This window comes from Plectropomus leopardus, chromosome 18, assembly GCF_026936395.1.
Source record: "Plectropomus leopardus strain MGB_pleo_1.0 chromosome 18, ASM2693639v1, whole genome shotgun sequence".
Taxonomy (NCBI): domain Eukaryota; kingdom Metazoa; phylum Chordata; class Actinopteri; order Perciformes; family Serranidae; genus Plectropomus; species Plectropomus leopardus.
Window position 1 is genome coordinate 9,394,380 of NC_142193.1, and position 23,643 is coordinate 9,418,022.

At 40.7% G+C, this 23,643-nt stretch overlaps 2 protein-coding genes across 2 annotated transcripts; one reads left to right on the forward strand and one right to left on the reverse strand.

Annotated features, from left to right (window-relative positions):
- Window positions 1-4,825: 4,825 nt before the first annotated feature.
- mylpfa (myosin light chain, phosphorylatable, fast skeletal muscle a) lies at window positions 4,826-9,573 on the forward strand. Its single transcript, XM_042505500.2, has 7 exons — window positions 4,826-4,981; window positions 5,782-5,880; window positions 7,182-7,257; window positions 7,342-7,446; window positions 8,387-8,465; window positions 8,567-8,615; window positions 9,238-9,573. The coding sequence occupies exons 1-7, from the start codon at window positions 4,979-4,981 to the stop codon at window positions 9,337-9,339; spliced, it is 513 nt and encodes a 170-aa protein (XP_042361434.1). The 5' UTR covers window positions 4,826-4,978; the 3' UTR covers window positions 9,340-9,573.
- Window positions 9,574-10,519: 946 nt separating this feature from the next.
- tbc1d10b (TBC1 domain family, member 10b) lies at window positions 10,520-23,387 on the reverse strand. Its single transcript, XM_042505499.2, has 10 exons — window positions 22,916-23,387; window positions 20,674-21,714; window positions 19,761-19,860; window positions 19,556-19,663; window positions 17,790-17,896; window positions 17,169-17,283; window positions 15,901-15,966; window positions 15,635-15,824; window positions 14,569-14,723; window positions 10,520-14,414 (listed from the first exon to the last, which is right to left on the reverse strand). The coding sequence occupies exons 2-10, from the start codon at window positions 21,693-21,695 to the stop codon at window positions 13,491-13,493; spliced, it is 2,787 nt and encodes a 928-aa protein (XP_042361433.2). The 5' UTR covers window positions 21,696-21,714; window positions 22,916-23,387; the 3' UTR covers window positions 10,520-13,490.
- Between the last annotated feature and the right edge of the window lie 256 nt (window positions 23,388-23,643).

Sequence of the window (23,643 nt, forward strand, 5' to 3'; positions counted from 1 at the left end):
GAATTCTCAAAGCAAGCAGATAAAAAATTACGTGTGAGATTGGGGGAAAATATAGGGACATTTCTGGAAAATACAGAGAACACAGAAGCTTTAAAAGTACTTTTGTTCTCCTTTTTACTGGCAAAAAAGTCACTAAGCTTATGAAGCATCAGCACTTTGTGGATATGATAGTCAGAGGAGGCTGGTGAACAGCAGAGGGGGCTGCAGCCACAGTGTGCTGGAGTGAACCACCTAATTTAGAAAGTGTATTCTTAGCAGTGTGATTTTTTTTGTCAGAAATAGCTTTGTGATTTATAAAAGTATGCTAGAGACAAAAATAATTCAGCTGGTGTTAAAACCACACAGGTTAAATATTTTTGGGAAATTAATTGTTAATTGAATTATCTGCTCATTTACTTGGATCATTACAAAGTGTCTGACTGTAATTTCAGTTAAAGCTGCTGGATTAATTATACAAAACAAATGCTTAAGAGGCTTAACATGTTTAAGTGCAATTATTCTGTTCATTCAGCCTTCTCCAAGTTCAATGCCAGCAGACACCAAAAAAGCAAAAGCTGACATCTGCCCTGAAACTTAAAATAAACTGCACAATTCTGCAGTCTGTGGAGTCAAATAACATAACAAGGCAACTTGAGGCTGGCAGGTCCTCAAACACACCGGAGCTAAACATACATAAAACATACATCTCTGACGTTTGACGTGTCACGGAGGTTCCTATGAGGTCGTCTTTCTCCATATGACAAACTGGGAGCTTCTTCAGATTCCCAACTCTACAAACAGACATACCAATCACTTTAAAAATGACAGATGGCTGCAGAGGAACGCGGTGACAGGTGTCATGTCATAGCAAAGTCCTCCTGAAATGCACTCACATTTGTATGAAAACACTTTCTCACAATAGCAGTGTAACACACTGTAAAATGAGACCATCTCATATTTTTTAATTGTGCCATATAGTCAGTAAACTGCAGCAGCTGACACATCTGTGAAAAGATTGAGATGCCACAGCTTATTTTCATAAATAACTGTGACTCTTTAAATGCAGAAATGAGTACACCATATAATACTGCAATAAATACTAAATTTATTAGTTTACAGAAAGAGAGCAATTATTTCTCAGTTTTTGGCTTCTGCCTTTACTGTATATAGAACAGCTTCAGTGTGCGAGGGGGAGAGAGAGGGGATGACATGCAGCAAGGGGGTGTAGGTGGGAGTTGAACCTGTGGCCACCAGCCTCTTTACACTGAGCACCTGTTCATACCAGGTGAGCTACCAGGCACCCCTATTTCTCTTTGACAATAAGGCTAATCATTTTTAAGTATACAAAGTTGAAATCATAAGAGAAAAATAAAGGAACAGTTTAATGAAATAGAAAAGGGTGGTTACGAAGTGCCCCCAATGGTAACCTTTTGGGCCCTGACACATCAAGCAGACGGTCAATGGTCGGTTGATGTTGGACTGTCAGTCAACGTTACCCTAGTTCTTGTGGTGTGTCCAATTCAGGTGGTCAAAGAGGAAAAAATACTTTGCTAATTACTAGTAGACAAACCTTTAAAATCATCATCAATAATCATCTCACACTGCAAACACACACTTCGATTAAAAATCAGCATCTCTTAAAGTGCTAAACATAATGCCTAATATTGCCCTTAATTTGCACGACTCTGTTTATATAAACCCTAAATTAATATTTTAATTGCATTGAATCATTCATGTAGAAGCAGATAATGAGCAGAAGCAACAATTCAGGCTTAAACATGATGTGCGACGTTCACCCTGCTTCCACACACATTCCACCTTAATCTTAATATGAAAAGTTTACCTTAAATTTAAGGGGAATGTAAAGCCAAAGTAAAATAATAATGATATCATGGTGTTGAGCTGTCAGTCTAAATGTACACTTCTTCTTTAAAAGCAGAAATCACAGTCAGAACATGTGCTGCTACATATTTCACGCCTGTAACAAGGTGGTGAGAATCAAATGAACCTGGGGTCAAAGGTCAGCGGGAACACAAGGGGAGGTCTGACAGTCAGCACAGCTCTGGATGTCCTGAACGCTCAAAATAAACAATTGTCTGTCTAATCCAAATTACCACATGAGTGGAAACCAGCAATGAACAGAGACATGAGTCATGACTGAGAGATCAATGGAAACAAAAACAATCACGAGCAGAGAGCGGAGAGCGAAGACAGGGGGCAAAAATAACGTCCTCCAATAGAGGAGATTTAAAAAAGCTGTTAATGAAATGAAAACAGATTATCTCTGCGTAAATTTGGATATAAAACCTGAGAAAACTAATGAAGGAAAGCATTTTGTTCTCAGGGCCCAGCGCATTGGCAGACTGTCAAGTTTATTTAGCTATTTTGGTCGTCCTCAGCTGTCCCTTTTATGTTCTTCTGGGAATGCCTACTGCCATCACCCTGCCAAGTAATCCCCTGTCATATTTAAGGGGGAGGAATGGTGGGGAGACGGCGCGAGAGGGGGGTCGGCGGGGCAAACAGGTGGGAAAGTGTTCATGACTGAGGCCAGTCACCAAACACACACCTTTGTGGCGATGAAAAACATGACTGCAGTCAGGGGTTAATGGTGCTTTCACTTGGTGGCATGTTGTTTGTAATTTAAGACTGACAACAAAACTCATCCTGTCCCCAGAGAGAAGAAAACTAAAACAAACAAAACAGGAACCAAGAAACCCTCATTTACAAAAAACTCGCATGAGTTAGAAAAACACAGATTTGATCAACAAGATGCCTTGAAGAACAATTATTATAAACACATACTTGCAACATAGAACATTTAAGTATGTATTTCTATTGCCATTTTTTGCACATTTTATAACTACTTCTGCTTCACTAAATTTATCTAACAGCTAAAGTTACTCATTGAGCTTTTATATGAAAATAAAATACAAAGATTGTTAAATATTAAATCAATGCTTCCCATTGTTTTACATCTTGCATAAAAAAAAAAAGCCGTGTACTTGGGAGTCAGTGACACATTTCTGATGTGGCAAACGTGATATGAAGAAGCAGGGGAGCCTGGGAGGGGTGCGCCTGGGTAACTTTTGGTGTTTTTTTTAATTTATTTTTATTAAATAAATATTCAGTATTCATACTAAGTAATATAGGCCAATGTCTTTTTCGATGCATATGTCTCCACCCCTCCATGTGCTTGTAAAATATGCCCCCCTCCTCAATGTTCAGATGCCTTCCACGCTCAGTGTTGACACAGACACTAAAGAGTGATTTCCTATTTAAAATTCTCAGATGGTATCTATTGAAATAATTATTATTATTATCCAGTATTTCACAACAAAAGCAACACCTGAAGAAATGTCTACAAAATGTATATAAATTTAGCAAATATTTTTAGCAGGCCATGTTTTTTTCTTCTTTTCACCTCAACCATCTACAGTAAATTGATTTTTACACATTAATCAGCATTAACAATCTAATAATATCATACATATTATCAGTCGCATTTTTTTAAAGTATTTTTTTACTTTTGATACTTTATGTACATCTGGCTGATCATACTGTACTTTTACTTAAGTAAGTCTTTGAATGCAGGAGTTTTGTTTGTAACGGAGTCATTTTATATTAGCGTGCAAGATCTGAATACATTCTCCACCACTGCTTCTTTATCTTACTGCACACAATAAATTTAGATATTATTTGGAGTATCCTCTAAATTAGGGCTTTAAAAAAAATTTATTTTTAATTTTATCAGTGTATTAACTTTGCTTTACTGCTTTTTGCCTCCTGGAATTTAATATGTTTTACTTTTTTGTTCTTCATAGTTGAAAATAATGATGTTATCAGCAAGAAAACGATGATGATTATGAGTAGTACTGTTAGCTGGTTAACAGGAAGTCATTCTTCATTTGTCAATTACAGTGAATTAAAACTTATAATAAAACTGAATAATAATGATAATAATAATGTAACCTTGAAAATTTAGATTTTTGGATAGAAAATGTATTTTATTTATGATTTTTCAACCAGTCACAACTAAAATGATTATTTATTTTATTAACTATTTTATATTTTTACACTTCATAGCCATTCATTTAATTATTAAATCATGTTATCATCATGATAGAGTAGTTAACAGTTTAAAAAAAAGAGGCTAAAAACAGAAAAAAAGGGAAAATTACTAATTAAAGAAGTGTCCTTCATAAAGTGAAGCATGAATGCATCAGGAGAGAGTATGTAAGTGTGTAATACATACTTGTACACACACATAGTTATATATGGTCATACATATGCAAGTTTTTAATAAACAAGCCAAAAACTATTAGGTCTTCCATCTTGTTTGTTAGGTGGAGAGATATTTTGATTGATTTTAGTAATTAGCTAGATGCCCCCATGTGATAGAACATATTACATTACATTACAGTACATTAGCATCATTACAACTTAAAATAAGCAAGCCGAGTTGTGCACATACAGGGTAAAAGCTGCATCAGTCGTTGAGGGTATAGAAGGCTTGTATCTCAGTCCGTAATATAGCAATGGACATCACAAACCAAAAATAAAGTCAGCGAGTGGCTGCTGTGCGTCTCTGCAGGCAGATGGAGGAGGACAGAAGGAGGGTGGAGAGACACCATCCAGTGGTCCAACAAGCATCTAATGTCACGAATGTCCTTATTAGTCCACGTGGGACTGCAGACCTGCAGCACGGTCCCTCAGCTATCAGGTTTACTTAATTCCAAGACTCCTGGGTCTATTTCTGATCTCCTGTAAGGTGATACGTAGTACCGCCATTCTGTCTCCTCCACTTTTGCCATCAGTTCATCCTTAACCATCCCCTCTTTCTCTCCCTCCCTCTCTTTTTTATCCCCATCCAAACTTGAGGCTGTAGCTAAAGTTAGATTGGCCTACGGCGGGGTATATAAGCCCCCGGGGATGTACGTATAACGCGGCTTCACACTATCTTCTTCTTGATCAGCCAGACCTCCCCTCATACCGTCTCAAGATGGTGAGTACCAGGTCGCCAACATATCTGCACTCTTCTGGTGGAAACATCTACAGGGGACTCAAACCCAACCTTTGGATTAAATCTACGTTTTGATGCATTTTTTTTCGAAGCTTGAAATAATATTAACAAACAGATGGAAGCATTTGTTATCGCTTCCATTAAATCAAGTGTTTTCGGACATTTCTTTGTGGATTTATGGATAATTGCAGTTCTTGGTGATGCAGTTTTAAGGATGCGAAGTTGCTAATGTGCTGTTAAATTTGAGTTTGAAATAATGCACTTCAGATTGCATGCCAAACATCTGCAGGGACAAATTAAGGACAAGGATAAAACTCCTGCAGACAAACCAAATAAATGCATGTCATATTTGTAGTTTGACTGATTTACACACCTGATGGGTAATGTTAGTGAAACCTTAACTCACCTTAACCCTGACTGAACCTGAACGTGTCATGTGCAACAGTTGTGCCTCCCACAGAGGGGGTCAAGACCTTTTTAAACACATAACAGGCGTCATGACATGATTGATAAGATGGGAAGAAGAAAAAATTTCTTCTGCTACAAAAATGAAATTCGGCCTTATTTCTATAAAATCTCTTATGTTGTTTTATGGAAGCTAAAATAAAAGAACTTCATGGGGGTAAATCCCTCTTTTTGGGTGGATGTATGCATGTATACAGAAATTAATCTTAAAGGGTCACAAGCCAAAAAAAAGGTTGGGAACCTCTCAGTAGCATCACTGTGAGTTTTGTCCAAAAATTGACTTACCTGAAGACGTCACTCATGTGTTTGTCCTCCAGTCACCAAAGAAGGCCAAGAGGAGGGCAGCAGCAGGAGACAGCGGCTCCTCCAACGTGTTCTCCATGTTTGAGCAGAGCCAGATTCAGGAGTACAAAGAGGTGAGGTTTGTCCATCCCCACTGTCCCACCATGGCAGCCTCAGGACGCATCACACATCTGTGTTACTTCTGTTTCATTGAAAAATAAAAACAAAGAGCGTCAGATTTTGAATGAATGCTGGGATAATTTCAGTTCAATTTCTTGGAGCTGGTAACCAAAATTAGAGTTTGGATAAGCAGCTCTTGGATCTATTTTCACAGCAGTTGCTGTTTTGCAGTTGCCTCCTCTCCCCTGACAATTTAATAAGGACGAGAATGTCATTAGGAGGAGCTCTGAAATTTCTGTCACCATCTGAGGCTCTCCACATTTTGTCCACCTTTGACCTCGCACCCAGCTGTCACTCAGACATCTCCTTAAGGCTGAAGGTTGTGAGGCCAAACTGAACAACTTGACATAGATACGATTATTGTGGTAGAGGGACATGAGGAGAGAAAGGAAAGCACATATTTGATTCTTAAAAAGTTTCACTTGTTTGTGTGCTCAGTTTCAGAATTACTTTGATTTGATGAGCAGAGAAAGAAAGACCAAAAAGCACAAGTGTAAAGTGTTAAAATGAGGTGTGAACTGCATATGCTGGAGTTGAGTAAGGTCAGGAAGATGGGATTTTATAAGGGCAGCCAAGAGATTAGATGATGATGTTGGTGTTTTCAATTTGTAGTCAGGGGATATGTGCTGCGAATAGAGGAAACATTCCTCCTGCGATAAATGATACGGGCTCCTTCAGTGCCACTTTGGGAATGTTCTACACGATGATTAGGGTGATCTTAGCACGTTGCACAGATGAAAAGATAGATGTGTGTGTTTTGTATCTGTTAGAGGGAGGGAAGTGTGTGTATGTGTGTGTGTGAGAGAGAGAGAGAGAGAGAGAGTAAGAAATAAGAAGGCAGGGAGGGAGACGAGAAGTGAGATTAAGTCCAAGGGGTTATCTTAAGTTTCATAGACGTAAGTTGCAGAGGGTGACCAGATCAGACAGCTGTTCCCTAATTATACTTTCTTAAATTAACATGTAAGAGAAGACTCAGGGTTACCTTAAACACCCCCCACTACCCCCTCACTCATCCCTCTCAAGGCCACGACAGTCACATCTGACTTTTCGGGTACAGCCTTTCTCTTGCAATCTCCTATGACAATATTTGTAAATCACTGTGTCAAAGACACTCGCCAGCTGCCACTATAATGGACAGAGTGATGACAGCGGAGTCCCTGAAAGTGTACAGAGGTCTCAACCTGTCTGTCCACACAATGGGTCTCTCCATTTGTCATTACTGCTTCCGTCAACTAACAGTCTGCTCTTTTTTTAGGCTTTCACAATCATTGACCAGAACAGAGATGGTATCATCAGCAAAGATGACCTGAGGGACGTGCTGGCTTCAATGGGTGAGCTGTGATGGGATAAATCTACGGTGTGACTGTGTGTTTCATGGTTTCTCCCACTAATCCCATTTCTTTTGGGTTGTTCAGGTCAGCTTAATGTGAAGAATGAGGAGCTGGAGGCCATGATCAAAGAGGCCAGCGGCCCCATCAACTTCACCGTCTTCCTCACCATGTTCGGAGAGAAGCTGAAGGGTGGGTATCTCATTTTGTTGCTCCCATTTTTTTTTTTAAATTATTATTTGCATTATACTAAAGTTGACTGAAGTATATCCAGTTATCATCGACTCAAGTAGTGAACTTAAGTACAATTTTGTGGTACTTACTTGAGTATTTACATTTAATGCTACCCGATACCGCTACTCCACTACATTTCAGAGGGAAAATTGGACTTTTTAATCCACTGTATTTATTTACAGCAGTAATTACTTTTCAGATTAATATTTTATATACAAAAAACATATAGTGGCTGTATAACAATTATGCATTGTCATAACTTAAACCACTGGATCTCTCATTTTTTAAAAATGTAACCCAATTGAAATACCTTTTTCAGAAAAGTACCCCCCTGACCATTGCTAAATATTTTTGGGAGAAAAAAAAATGCAGATATGACACAGTGCTATAAAGCGCGGCGCAATCACCATTTGATTTGAACAACAACTTTGTAACTGAAACATGCTTAAATTCTACTTTTCAAATGTTTAGAAATGATGACAATATTTTGTCATCATGCAGTAACACTAAGACGGCATCGTAGTTGCATTAAACTGCATCTTTTTAAAAAAAGCACCTACAGTTTTGTGATTTAATTATTTTAAGAATTAACCATGACATGACTTTTTTTTTCTCACGTACCCCCTCAGTACTCCAAAGTGCCCCAGGGTTACAGAGAAACACTAGATTCAACTACCCAACAATGTGTGAAGTAGTTAAAATTAGCTCCCCCTCAACCAACTAAAACATTGAATGACAGCTCATATTTCAATACATTTGAGTATAAATTGTTTCACATTGGATGAAATTACTCAAAATTGAGTGTTTTTATTGTGAAGTATGGCTACTTTCACTTTCCACCACTGTGACTCAGTGTAAATGTCAACTAACCTCCTCCTCCTCCTCCTGTCTCCACCAGGTGCTGACCCCGAGGACGTCATCCTTAGCGCCTTCAAAGTCCTGGACCCTGAGGGTACTGGAAGCATCAAGAAGCAATTGTGAGCAATTTAAAAATATATTTTTCTTTAAAGTTAAGCATTCATCTCCAAATAGAATCAATTCAAATTTGTAACTCCCAACATCTCTTTACACATTGCAGCCTTGAGGAGCTCCTGACCACTCAGTGCGACAGGTTCAACAAGGAGGAGGTAAAAATCACCAACCTGGTTAGAAGAATCCTGCATGTTTTTGAGAGACAGGCTCGTTGGTCTCATTGCATACTGTCAGTCAACATGTCCTGGATAGTCAGCACTGGAGCCAATCATCCACCTGCAACACAGATTTATGACTTCAGTTAACAATGGAAATGTAGAATAATTTAGTGTATTTTACAAAAAAAAGGAAAACTTGACTAGAGCACGGGACCAAAGTGGGATATATGTTTATGTTCATATTGTCCCTAAACGTCTCCAGATCCTAATATGATAACGACTTTTAAGGTGTCCTTATTTAGATGATCCATTTAATCTCATTTTCTGGGAAGGTCTCACTCTCATTACTTAAGGAGTATGTCCATTTTTACCATATCCATCCACTGTTAAACGATCGTTTGCAGACCTTTTTTAAAAGTGCATTATTTAAAGAATATCAACTGTCAAAAGTTTAACCTAGGCTCAAATTTTAACAATTTTTTCAAGAGAGCTGTCTTCAAAGTGTGAGCTTAAAGTGCAGGAGGCTTGATAACTTGACCAACAGACCAGTATCTCACCTTTCCAGAACATCAGTAAAATCATACCCTGCCATGCTTCCAACCCTCATTGTCTTTTTCAGATCAAGAACATGTGGGCCGCCTTCCCCCCAGATGTTGCTGGCAACGTAGACTACAAGAACATCTGCTACGTCATCACACACGGAGAGGAGAAGGAGGAGTAAAGAGAAAGCTAGAAGACAAGAAAAGACAGCAATCCCTTCACTATTCTGCCTTCCTTGCCCTCTTCTTCCCTCCTTTTCCTCCTCGCTTACTTTATGTGTAAACCCGTGTGCTCAGCCGTTCATGTTCAAACCAAAGACTCGCCCTGACACATGACAGGGCTGATGCCCACGGGGTGTCTATGTTTGCTTATGGGGAATAGGGGTGATTTTCAATAAAATTATCCTGTAACATCATTTCCATCCACAAGCTTTTCTCTAAAACCTTCTCTTTCCTTGCAACCATTGTCTGTCTTCTCACCTCTACATCTCTGTCTGCCCTGTGACTTTCACCTCTGCGGTGTTTGTGAGCATGAAATGTGTCCCTCTGCTTCCCTCAGTATCTGAGAAGGCAGTTTTACTACGGGGAGGGGGGCACACAAGGTACGAGGACCTCATTCCAAATTTTGAAGATGTCCTCTTGGGTGGAAAAGGTGAGGAGGGAGAGCATTTGCAGGTCAGAAAGGGGAAAAGGTTGCCTCCTTAAAGTGATGACAACCTTTTTCCATGAGAAGTGGGAAAAAAAAAAAACTGAGGGAGGGGAGAGAAAGGGCCGAAAGAAAACATTCAAATCTTCGATTTCTTTCCCTCCGCTCCTTCCTGCAACCAATAAATCATCTTTTTTTTCCATAAGCTGTCTCGACCTCAGTGACTGGACTCTTCCTGGCCTTTCCTCTGTAACGAATAAAAGGGACAAACTGTGAATAAAATCTCTTTCCTTTTGTACAATAGTGTCTCTGTTCAGTGGCTCTGTGGGACAGGGTTCGAGGGAGGAAACAAGCAAAAGAAAAATCCCTCATGAACACACATCTAGTGACATCTAGTGGAGTGTCGTTACACCCACATGTACATAGAGGAGCCTGAAAGTTAAATCTAATCTAATTAGCACCTGCTATATTTCTGCACAGATAACAAATAAATGACCAAACCACTTCTTTTGAAGCAGTGACAGATGGCTTTCCCACATTCAAAATAGATGCTAGTTATTTAAATCCATCCAAATTCAGAATTTCTCACAAAAATAGGATCAAAGTAGACATGATCTCAGGGTTGGATTCTTCACCACTATCAAAAATGTATCACGTTAGTCATACGCAAACAAAACGTCCTTCACATGCCACCAAGTAAGAGAAAAACACCATGATGATTTAATATATTATGGTTTATTACTCATCACAAATGTCATTATTATCATCATCAATTAAATACATCAGTTGTAGATCTGAAGGAATGAATTCAATTAGCTATGATTTTATTTCACTTTCGCCAGAGAGAGTGACAATGTAAACTTAAAAACACAAAAAGACGTAACGGCGTGAGGAGAAAAAACAGCTGAAACTCTTCTTCATAGTTTGCATTAGTGGGTAGTCATTCCCAATCAACTGTAAGCAAGAACAACCGTCTCAGGACCAATGCAGAAATGCACAAAGGACCTGAAAGAAATGGATTTCTTCATTCGTCCTCAATATTGCAGCACTACGTGCCAATTCTACAAGCTAAAGAGAGATTATTTTGATCATCACGTCACCTGGAGCCCTCTGAAAGAAGAGAAATGATTATTATCGTCGAAACATGAGCTGCGAGGACGTATTGCTCCTACAATATTGTAGTCCACAGGCATGAAAGTGTGCTCATAAATACTGAAGCACAGGGTTCATTTTTCCCGTGGCACCAATCTGATCATCACGATCAGAGGTGAAATCAGTGCTGCTGTCACCACGCACCATCAACACACATGATGGCGGATGGTTTGCATAGATGTGTTCAGGCCTGTCCTCACTAACACTACACTAATCTGCACCTATGAACGCACTGGCATCAAAATAAAGGGAGGGAGGGAGTGTGTGATCTCAATATATAATTAAATGACAGCGCTGTAAAGACCTGAAATAGGTGAAAAACAATGAATATGTAGGACATGTTGGCTACAATTACACGAAAGTCCCTCTAATCCTCAACTACAAAAACAGTACAGCTAAAGAGCATCAATGTTTTTTTGCCATCAAATGGTTTTACACTAACTACCTGGCACTATTCATCGTATACTGATGGGGTTCAGTGCAGTTTAATGTATGTATAAATATGTTACAGTACAGAACACTGAGTGTACATAGGTTAGGGAGTTAGTCCATAAGTCATTATCAATGTTACAACACCATTTGGTGAGACAGACATACTTACGATCTCGAATTAAAGAACTATTCAAAGTTCAAAATCACCTCTTAGTATATTATACAGTACAATTAAGACCTTCAACTCCCAAAGCTTCTGTCTGAACACTCGTCTCACTGTTTGTTCTGTCGGAGGCCCGTTTTTCCCACTCAACTCTATTTAATACTGCACTTCAGTAAACTGGAGACTCGTGAACCTATAGTTGACCAAACCAACGGTGACAGTAAACTTAAATAATAGTAAAGACATGCGTCGAGTCTGTTGTGTAAAAGCAGAGGACTTAGCGTGCAAAGAAAAAAAGAAAACATTTTTTAAAAAAAAACACTTAAATGATCCCCCTGCAACTACACCATGTGTAGTCGGCCATCGTTCCAGTCAACCAGGTGTCTTTTACTCACATAGAAAAATAGTCAGATCCAAAATAATAATAATAGTAATTCATAATATACTATATTTGATTAAATTAACCACTTTGTACATAAATACATCAGAGCCCGGAGGTCAAAGATCAGAGGTTAATGCTACATTGGCACACCTGGCACCTCCAGTCAAGTGGCTTCCTATAGGTCCTCGAGGCGCAGGTTTCAAACCAAGAAACCATCCTGTTGAGACTTTTCTACGTCACTGCACTAATGGAGTGGTCGACTTCAGTGATACATTGTGACAGAATCACAAGTGCAAAAATCATCCTTCATTCTCTTAAGATACTTGAAATCACATTCTAATGGGTTAGTGAACACAAGTTCTCACCCATGCTTAAATTTGGCTAAATAAAACACACACATAGGATTTTGTTCGCAAATAAAAAGCAAAATAATAAAAAATTTTTTTTTTTTTTTTTTTTTTTTTTACAGATTTGGTTTGCAGGACTCGTGCAAGGTCACTGCTGGGTGTTGCATGTTTTCACGCAACCAGTTTATCAATATTGTTGCACCCTGCTTTTTGCAAAACCGTAGACGCATGAAATTTAAAGTGAATTAATAGAAATAAAAACAATAAAATGCTCCCTGTGTGTCGTTTTGTCAGAGACAAAAAGAGCAAACACACAAATGATTAGTTAAAAAAAAAAAACAGCCACCACAGCATGGTGTCCGGCTGTATGCTCACTTGTCTCCCCTCTTTTCATCTGTGTACATCCCTCCAGTTCCCCCTTCAGGTTTATTCCACTGACAGAAGAATTTGGGAAGAACCACACAGGATTCAACGGTTTGACTTGAGAGAAAAAAGCAGCCAGAGGGAGACTGAAAACAGGGAGGCCACACATAGAACAGTAACACATTTCACTACACTACTAAGGCACACACTCACTCACAACATTTAACAAGACAATAAATACATCCTCAACAACGTTACTAGCATTTCTGCCTTCAGTGCCCGTTTGTTTTTGTTTTGACACAGGCGCCTGGACAACCTGTCCACAGATGAGAAATGACGGGGCATGTGGAGCGCTAACAGGATACTATGTACTGTAGGTGGACTTTTTATTTACATACTCTATTGCACCTTAACTATGTCACTTCATTCAACAGTCCCTTGAGTGAATGGTTCTCTAACCACTGCCTTCAATATGATTAAAACAAAAATCAAAGAGAAAATAAAAATTAAGAACTTTAAAAAACTAAACGAGATTATGACTGTAATCGGATTCACAGTCCGTGCTCCAGTTGAAAAAGGAAATTTGTCCCATCTTAATCTTGGTGAAAAAGAAAGCATTGAGCAAGGGGCAAAATGCCCCCCGAGGTGCTATTAAAACCAAGATCCAGTTTGCTCCACCATAGTCCGGGGACTACATTAAGTCCTTGAAATGATGCGTTATACAGGAAGCCATCCCATTTTTTTTTTTTATTAATCACTCTTTCTGTTTCTGGGGGGTCTTTTGTTCCCCTGACCTCTTTTTTGTCCAATGTCCCTTTTCATTATCCTGGAATGACAGGGTGAAAAATCTAGGCCGAATCTCTTGCTGCTGCGGCTCCATTTTTGTCCTCAGCTTCTCCCCCCCCTTTGTCTTTTTTCTTCCCCCCTTTCTTCTTCTCCTTTTCTAGCCTCTCCTTCTCCTTCCTTAGCCTCTCTTTTTCAGCCTTTTCCTTCTCTTTCTTTTCCTTCATTTTTTTCTTCTCATCTTCCTTTTCCTTCTTTTTGTCTTCTTTGCTCTTCTTCTTCTTCTTTGTCTCTTCCTCTCCGGTTGGGGCGACAGCCACTGGCGCCGCTTCTTTTTTTGAATCTGGAATTGGTGGCAGAGGAGCATTGTTTGCTGTAGGAGAGGGTATAGTGTGAGTAATTTGCTCAGAGACGATTTTAGGGGAAGGGGACAGAGTGCTGGGCGGTGATGCTGTGCTTTGTGTTGGGGCCGAGGCAGGAGGCTGGCCCTGTGCTGAGGTGTCTTCTGAGACTGGAGCGGGCCCACGTGATGAGCCTGCCATAGCCCCGACTAAGGGGCTCTGAATGTGGGGTGCCTTCTGACCCGCCCCTGGAGGCATGGGTGGTTTGTGACTGGGGCCTATTTCCGGGCTTGATGTTACTGCAGGTCGGGACTGCTGCTGCAGGCTCTCCATTCCTGACGGCCCTGAGAAGGAGCCTTTCTTGGTTTGGGAGTGGAAAGGAGCCTTGGACCTGCGGAATCCAGGCAGTGAGAGGAGGCTGGAGGAGGCCCTGAGGGGTCCTGGAGGAGGGATCGGGCTTCCCAGGAAAGAGAAGCTGCCGCCGGAGCTGATGGAGGCGGCACGGCGTTTGTGCTCATAGATGGCCCTCGTACCGTGGAGGCGGCGGACTGGCTGGTGTGTCAGCTCCCCCCTGGACTCCCTCCATTTCCTCACCTGGATGCTGCACTCCCTCTCTATGAGCGCCTCTGTCACCGGGAGCGTGATAATCTGGACGGCACATCAGACAGGGACAAGACAGACAGAGGAAGTGAAGATTACTAGACCGGGCTCTACAGGACAAAGTGACTCATAACTCGTGTCGCTGACTAAAAACAGAAACAGGCTGTTTTCATGTGCATGAAGTTTAGAGAAAGAGACCCACCTCCTGTACCAATATGTCCTCTCTGATAGTGTCAGGCGAGATGTTCCTTAGACGCTCCATGGTTTCATACATGCCCTGTAGTTCCCGAAGTTTATCCACAGAGCCGAGCATCTGTTTCAGTAGCACCAGGCCCACACGAAACACAATCTTCACCCCTGCAACCAGAGACTTAACTTAGTTACTCCTAAACTGCAGAGCAAAAATAAAACTGAATTTGAGAAATACTTAAAAGGGACTGTTCACCCCTGAATCAAAAATACACATTTTATTCTGATTTATTTTATTCTACCAAGCTAAACTCAACAACCATATCATGACTCAAAATCAAAAATACATCTTATTTAATTTTATACTACCAAAGTAAACCAACCAACCATATTATTGCGTGAAATCAAAACGACACATTTTACTGTATTTTGTTTTACTCTACTGAACTATATTGGGCTGTATTATTGGACGCTTGTCTCTGCTGCTAGGACCACTGAGCTGGCTAACACTACAGCTTAGCCGAGTAGGATGCCATTAATGTTTACATCTTGCACTGTCACAAGCAAGAGTTAAGCTAAGTTGATGCACTCTTCTTTCTGCGCAGCCATGCAGTTGACAGATATAGTTTAGTAAAAACAAGATAGTTCCTATTTGAAACTGCTCACCAGGTCTGTGGATTACCTTGAATAACGGGTCATGATTTTTTGTAAAAAGACATTGCTGTTGAGTTTTTCACATGTACTTTTTTGGTGCTTTGTGCAACACAAACCAAGTGACATCTAGTTCCATTATATTTGAGAGAAGGCAGACATCTCTATGGCCGATACCTCCAAAACTCGGCAACTCACATCAAAACAATCTAGACTGATAAGTAGCACGACAGGTAAGAGCTAAATGATGTATTTTTGGTTTTGGGGTGAACTGTCCCTTTAAAAATGCTTCAAACTTTCCTACACAAAGACTGCATCCAGTTTCTTTTGAGATTATTATCATTCATCACCAACTATGAGTCAATGTAGGTAAACTGTTAAATTATAAGCAGATAAGAGCACTGAGAGCTGGTGGATATAAACAGTACCTTCACAGAAGAACATGTCCCATACACGCAGTACACTAGCCCATGGTAAGGTGCGTGAGAAGATGCACATGAACCACTCAGTCATGTAGAGAATCGGGTCAATCTTGAACTTCTTGAGATGACGGTACGCCATCGGACACGTACGCCGCAACAGGGAGAAGAAGATCTCACCATCCAGCTGAATCGCTTCCTAAAAACAGAATGACGACTAACTAAAGCTGAGAAAACTAACGAAGCTTTGACAAAGACTACATGCATTTACTTACCAGTCCAGCGCTGTAGTAGCCGGGAAGGTACTTCTCACATATCTGGACGAGGCACCAAAAGGCTTGCTGTGAAAAAAACAAAACAAATCATAACAGTTAAATGCAGCTTAAATGTTATCAGAAAGTTGTGAGTTGAAACATAGTTGCATCACCTTGTTTCCTACTTCTTTTTTGGGCTCTTTTAAAAATAGAACATTGTGCACTTTATTAACTAAATCTTCTCAAGCTTCCTCCTTTCTGTATTTGCTGTCTGCAACTGATGGCGAGGCTATGTTGTGTGATGTGGTGATAAATGGAAAATCATTATATTCATGGCCTTTCTGTCCTGCTAAAAAGAAAGCGCAACTAAAACTGTGACAACTGACTTTCAGTAGATGAGGACACTTTGTTGCTACCAGGCATCAAGTAGCAACAGCAACCGTCTCAGTGTGATTAGAAAAGGATGCTCGTCTACTCGACAGTCACCACATCAAAACAAAACGCCCTCACGCAGACTTTTATCGGCAAACACCCATCTATATGTGGGACTGACTGAACTTAGTTTCAAACTGTCAGAATACAGTTTAAGCAGTTCCGTGTGGTCACCTTGCTGTAAAAAGGTCAAGCCCAGGTCAAAGCAACTGTAAGTGGAATCCTGTCTGAATCACACGCTTGATATTTGCAGGACACCTCGTTGATTGTTTCAGTCTGGTCAACGAAGATTCAGCAGTTTCACCATTCTGCTGCTATTTTTAATGTAGTGCTGCGTTCTCACACACCCACTGTCTTTTTATTATAAGCTCCCTCTTAATAAATGTGTGCAGTGAGGAGGGATAAGCATAAAGAGGCATAATGCTAAAGGGTGTACTTTTCAGAATTTTCCTTAAAAAAAACAAAACAAAACAAAACAATGCATAGACAATGTATAGTCTCTCTGAATGATCACTTATGTCCTCCTAGAATTGTGTTGTGGTGTATTTTTCTGCAGAGACTCTGCCCTCTTGCTGTATTTTATTGTTATTTTTTGTGTTAGGGACATTCCTGGGCACATCATGCAGGTAAAATCGCATTTTATAAAATGGTAATGGCCACATGCCAGACCAGATGAAGTGCAAATTATGTGGCAGCCCCACATTCTGACATCTCTCCACTAAAGCATGTCTTTAGGTGCTGGGTGTGTATGTGTGTATTTCATACCTATGTGTGTGTGTAATGAATAATAACAGAATACTGTAAGAAGGGATAGCATTGCAGAAGCGACACTGATACACTAATTGTCACTCCCTCACCTCAGCGGGCATATGCATGAGCAGCACTGCAGCCACTGGAGCCTGCGCCTGGCAGTAGCCCTCGTCAGGCCGGTAGATGGTGTAAGCCTTCAGGATCCGGTACAGATCCTGCTGCCTGCAGAAACAAACAAAAAAAAAAAAGATCAGATGGCAAAATCCACCAAAACGCTTGACCAGTTCATGCAGCTCCCTTTGAGTCATGTCCGGAAAAAAAAGAAAAGAAAAAAAAAAGGCAATCTGGGGGAAGAAAAATAATGTAGTGTTGACAAATGCCGCTAAAAACACTTTAAAATGTCATCTGAATTATTAATAGTCATGCAACTTTTATGCATTACCCTATTTTAATCACATTTACATAATTTTCTTAGTTGAATCCTGCAATTTATTACCTCAATTTCACTTCACTCCATGGGACACGTATACTAACTGACAGAAATATACACATGGTTGTAATCATCAGACATTATATTGACCTCATAAAGATCCACCTGGGATTGTGTGCTACATAAAATATCAGGACTACAGTCAGTGTGCAGCATTTACTCTGATATATAATGTGTGTTATCTGTGATGTCAAACAGACTGAGAGTGGTTCCTTTTTTTTTTTTTTTTATTTTTTACCCATGGCCACCACGAGCAGCAAACATCTCATGGAAAGGGAACTGTCTGTGGAGATCCTTCTCTATAATGTCTAGCCATTTAGCTTCTCCCGGCTCTCTCTCCAGCTCCTGCAGTAAAACAAAAGGATACAAGTTTTAGAAAAGTTCTTGTTAGCCCTTGAAGTAAGCCACTAAATTGGCCACCAAAGTGGATAAGATTGCAAAGTCCCGTATAAAACCACATCTGTGTCTTCCTATGACAATACAAACAATACTCAGCAGACTGCTGGGACCCAGGCCCAGCCAAGGCCAGACCCCCCCTTCAGAGTGGTCATGGAGGCAGGGCAGGCAGGATTACCGGTCCTGATAAGAGGCTTATAATTCCCTAGGTTTGTGCTTGCGCCCCTTTAGCACCCCAGGAGCTGAAATTCCCCTTCTCAGCTACAACTTCCAATTACAATGGTCCCCACTTTAAGCTATTTAATCAATCAAAATACTGTGCCTTCTTCTCTGCCTTTAAAATGTTGTCAATATCATGTATAGACCGGGGAGGAAAAAAATAATAAATGAGTGAAGAAAAATAACAAATGCAGATGCTTCAACATAGGTGCACTAATTGGTACAACTAGATAACTATATTTCCTGCAGAAAATGCATGTGAATACTAAAAGCTGTACTGAATCTAAAATCATTGCTCAAAATGCAGAAATGTGAAACGAACTGCCTGAAATATCTTAAAGTTCAAATGTAATGGCAGCACTGCAGAAAAAACCTATAAGCTGAGCTGCATTACCTAAAGAAGCTGAGAGTTAAAATGAATGAATTAACAGAAAAGGCTAAAAAATAAACTATTTTCTATTTATATCAGACACATACAGTGAACTGCTTAACACTTAGGAACAAAAAAGGCATTGGCCTAAAGCATTGCTGAAAATGCAGGAAAATTAAATAAAATGCCAATGTCAATTACTTCCAGGTCATTTCCATTACGCTCATTTCATATACACTTAATTTAGTTCTGTTCAATACTATAGCTGTCCTCTGAGCTTCTGTTAAAGGTCTCAGGGCTTTTATTTTGATTAATTATTTTGACTTTGCCAGATTGAGATGGTTACCTAACTCACATGCTGGGTAAGGTGTGTGTAATTTTAAGTCTATTTGTGTGTGACAGGTCATTTTGAATTATGTATTAAACTTCTAACAGCTGTAACTTTTATAACGTTTAAAACCGTATGGCTGTGCAGCAAAAAGAAAATTCAGAATAAATGAACCAAAGAGTTACCTCATTTTCAACTCATTTTCTGAGCTTAGCCAAATTATATTCAATCAGTAGGGTTTTTACTTTGACAGGTGTCAGTAAACATCCTTACAAAGATAGAAAAAAACAGTTCCTTGTATGTGTCTGTGTCAGTATGTGTATGTACAGACACACACACACACACACACACACACACATACACACACACGTATGCATGTACATTATAGTATTGTATACCATAATGTTCTTTTTGACTACAGAAAAACAACGGTAAAAGATCTTGAATGAAGTGGAATCGTTGCTGTCAGGACACCCTTTAATGGTTTTTTTTTTAACATTCTTTCTCTTTTTTCCTTTTTATCTTAAATAATCTAGGGCCTGACTTCATGTCTAATGAACTGTACCTGCATATTTGTCTGTATGAATTGATGACAGCTGCATGTTTCTCTTATGCCCTTCAGCCTCTGTACTAAATTTTAAGATGTTATAAAAAATGAAGTTAAACAACGACAACATGGTCACAGTGATACCTCAAATTTTCCGGGGTTTGCTTCTATGAGCTCTTGGCTGTTGGACAGCAGCTGCCAGGCTTTGGCTCTGAGAGAAGATGGAATCCCCTTCCTGCAGCGCAACTTCACCTAAAACACACAAAATACACACTCAGTTATTTGGCTATGGCGTTATATAGCTACTCCAAGTCCATCTAAAACACATCTGAAAGGCTGACATGCATACCTTCTGGAAGCGATGTTTGACCCATTTATCCCAATGGTGGAACATATCGAGCCATTTTACCTCCCTCTGCCTCGCGACTTCAACTCGAACTTCCTTTTCACTGTAATAGTGAGTAATAGATGACTCCATCATTGACAGAACTGGGAAGTACTCTTTTCACACTCCTAAATATTGCACTGATATGTTTTGTAACGCCAATCTACTGGCACAAAAAAAAAATTGCCTCACTTTCTCTCTCACATTATTTGCACAACATTACCCTGAATTGCTCACATACAGAACATACTAATTGATCAGAAGGCGGTGCCACTACTGGTGGTAAATCGATACACTCTTAATTATTCAACACGGGAGGAGCAATTAGCTCGTCAGAAAAGTAGAAGCAAATCTGACAGAAAAGAGAGGAAGAGAGCAGATGGGCATGAGAGGTGATACCACAGAGACACACAGTCAGTACATATTGAGTCACAGAAACGCTGTCAGCATTATCTGAGTCAGACCAAGGGGAGATAGAGGATGGATGGATATGTTTAGAGCAGCAGAGAAAGAGAGGAAAAAAGGAAAGAGAGGGTCAGACTGACAAAGGACAACTATCTCTTTAGGGCAGATGGATGACAGAGCGAATGAGATGTTCAGGGAAGGCAAAGTGACCGATTAAAAGGAAGATAGACAGGATTCACATTTGTCTGTGTAAAAAAATTCACTGGCCATAATCTAATGATGTCTCATATTACAATTATTAAACTATCTGCATGAAACATCAAAAAAGGCAAAGTGTCTTTTTTCCTTTCTTCTAACACCAAACTGAATATGCATCTTGCCGTTCAGAATATCGTGGGACCTATCAGTTAGATATAATTAAATCACACAGTTGCAGGGACCGTAACTCATTGGTTAATGTCCTAATACTTACCCGCTTTCACTGTACTGACTCCCACCCAAGAAGCCATATTTATCAGTGCGTCTGACAGCCATGCCATTGATCTCTGAGTCTGAGCCCACAGAGCTGCCATCCTCTCCCAGCCCAGATAGAGACTCCAATGTCCCGGACATAAGGCTGGCTGACTCTAGGTAGCTGAGGGTGTCAGGAGCTGGCCGGGGGTTGGGGTTGGGCAGCGGGGGGGCACACGCTGGCTCCTGGATCAGTGGCACAGTGGGGCTGGGGTGTTCGGCTCTGGTGGGGCTGCTGGGCAGTTCTGCTTTCTTTTCCTCGCTGGGAGTGTTAGGCTTTGGGGAGAGAGGTGGAGGAGGCTGACTTTGAGGGTTTTGTGCTTGTTGAAGTGGCTGAGGTTTCTCTTCTTCAGCTGTTGCTGATGCTGTCGTATCAGTGCAGGCTGGCGGAGTGGGCGTGGGATTGGAAGCTGTAGCAATTTGGGGCTGGCCCACTGTAAATTGACCTTCATCCATGACAGGATTTGGATTGTGGGTGACGTGCACATTGGGGTAGAGATTAGGACCAGGGTTGAGTTCAGGAGAGGGGGATGCCTGTTGCACTTCACTCTGAGCTAGCGGCTCACTTGACAGTGCTAGGGTCTCTGTTTCAGTATTCAAGAGCTCTGCAGCTGGTGGGTCAGAGGTCATTGCCCCCTGCTTAACAGCATGAGCTCCAGTCTCTGTATCTTTCCCTGCTGATTCCTCTCTCTGTGAAGCAGCCTCGTGTACCAATAAAGTGAGGGGGTTCTCAGCAGTGAGTTTGGGAGTACTTAAGGGTGGGTGGGGGTTCAAAGGTGAATCCCCTGACTGCACAGCAGGAGTGTTTCCAGTTAAAGCTTTGTCATTGTTGAGTGAAGGCTTGGGTATAGGCATCTCCCTGACAGACTCTGGAGCAGGGGTGTTGGTAGCAGGGAGCGCTGATGAGGACGGAGGGATGGATGGAGCTGCATGAGCATCACCCAGTGCAGGTGGTGATGGGGATAGGGTCGAGAGTTCTGCCATGGTTCCAATATGCTCTCTCCTTTACAAACAGAGAGAAAACGATGGAAGTGAGTTATCTCTTGCAGTTTAAAGCAGGTATTGATTCAGAGTTGAATAGAATAGCTTTACTGACATTGAACACAACTGTACAATGAAATTTGCTGTGCAGTACCTAAAATGATACACACGAAAAGACGTGTTCGCATTCAAAATAAATAAATAAAATAAAAACACAGTATACAAAGATGCAAGTGGCACAGAATGGATGTAACACGTGTCCCAAGTTATTGTATGTTAAAATAAGGGAATGTCAAAAATTATTATATTTCAGTCATAAAAACATAAGAATATGTCTCGCAGCTTGGTTCATGAGCAATTTATTTTATAGTGAATAGAGATGCAAATCTCAGCAACAAGTCATGACACTGGCAAACTAAAGGTAAACACTACGCAGCATAAGCACAAGACTTCCCCCTCTTGAAACTGAATGTGAGAATTGGATTGAAGAAGCAGCTAACTATATTTTGAAATAATGGCATTTCTTGAGAGACAGTAAGTAAATGTACAAGCACCTTATAGCTCCAATCCACTCTTTTAGAAAAACTTAACATTGACTTACTGGTATGTTTTGGTTTACTAGTAACTTAACGCTTACAATGTGATATTTTCGAATATTATTCCTGCATATGACAATGTTTGCAGCCATAAATGTCTCAAGCCATATTTCTACAGGCGCCTATATCACACCGTAAAATGACATTACAAAATCATAACATTTACAAAAACTATAATATCCCGCTTTAACATATTTTTACTTTATAAACGGAGTAGCCAGAATGACAAAAGCATTTTTGTTGATAATCTGGGGGCATAAATGGTCTCTTCTGCAGAAGTAATGGTACACTGGCATCTAACTAACGTTATCAACAAAGCGCCCCCGACAATCGCGGTGATCTGGTATTTTGCTGATGAAGCAGGTTAACGTCTGGAGTGGAGGCTCCACACAGCTATCAGTTACATGCTAGCAGCTAATAACACCAGCCACTTTGTTGTCATATCCTCTCTAGAGGCCTCTCTCGAAGCGACTCAACTTCCCGATTCATCACACAGGAGCAACGGTTCACTAATAGCTAATAGTCAACACCCTCCCTGTATGCCAGGCCCTGGCCGAGCAGCGTCCACGGCCTTGTCCACCCCGCTGCCCCGGTCAACTCCAACTTCAGCCCCGCTCATCAACTCACCAACGACCGGCGTGTCACTGTGATACGTCCGCCTGGATAGCCAGGGGGTTCCTATCCATACGCACCCCCCGCCACAGCTCCAGTTCCGCAACCTCCTCCGTGAGATGAAAACAAGACAAGGCGAGACCGGGACAGGAGCCGCCGAACGGGCAGAGGACCTGGAAGAACAAACGTCCTGCAATGGGCGAGCTAGCTAGCTAAGTCACCAGCTAGCCAAGTTAGCTTATTTTAGCCTAATTAGCATTAGCGCCGATAGTGTTCTGTTTCTGTTAGCCTAGCTTGCTAGCTGAATGTTTCGGTCAGACATGCGGGCTTGCTGCGACCATTCTCGCCAAGTTCAAGCAACCCTCTTAGTAATAGTTATCACTGAGGAACAAAAAGAACTGTCTTTGTTTGATTTATCCAAGCTCAGCGGCGGAGATACGTCCAACACCAGCAGCCTGCATTTCCTACTGACAGCTACGTGCGTGTTCTCGTCAACGTCATCGGGCACACGCACGCACACGTACAGGAGCCTCCCTTCCACAGCAGAAATATGCACATAGTACAATGTACATTAACAATGTCATATACATGAATGTTTCTCGGAATTATTTTTTTTTTTTTTTTTTTTTAGATTTTATTATTTCACCAGACATTCGTGACAGTGTTCGGTAATCAAATAGGCCCATTATTAGAAGTAAAGCACCCGTTTTAAAATAAGAGATTATTAACAAAGAAGTTACTGA

Bases quoted from the DNA above. Each gene is read 5' to 3' on its own strand.
- mylpfa (XM_042505500.2), top strand. The intron at 7,258-7,341 runs GTGAGCTGTGAT...TGGGTTGTTCAG, and splicing joins GGACGTGCTGGCTTCAATGG to GTCAGCTTAATGTGAAGAAT. The intron at 8,616-9,237 runs GTAAAAATCACC...TGTCTTTTTCAG, and splicing joins ACAGGTTCAACAAGGAGGAG to ATCAAGAACATGTGGGCCGC.
- tbc1d10b (XM_042505499.2), bottom strand. From the start codon at position 21,695: ATGGCAGAACTCTCGACCCTATCCCCATCACCACCTGCACTGGGTGAT. The intron at 19,861-20,673 runs GTAAGTATTAGG...TCACTATTACAG, and splicing joins AGTCAGTACAGTGAAAGCGG to TGAAAAGGAAGTTCGAGTTG. The intron at 19,664-19,760 runs GTATGCATGTCA...TGTGTGTTTTAG, and splicing joins TCAAACATCGCTTCCAGAAG to GTGAAGTTGCGCTGCAGGAA.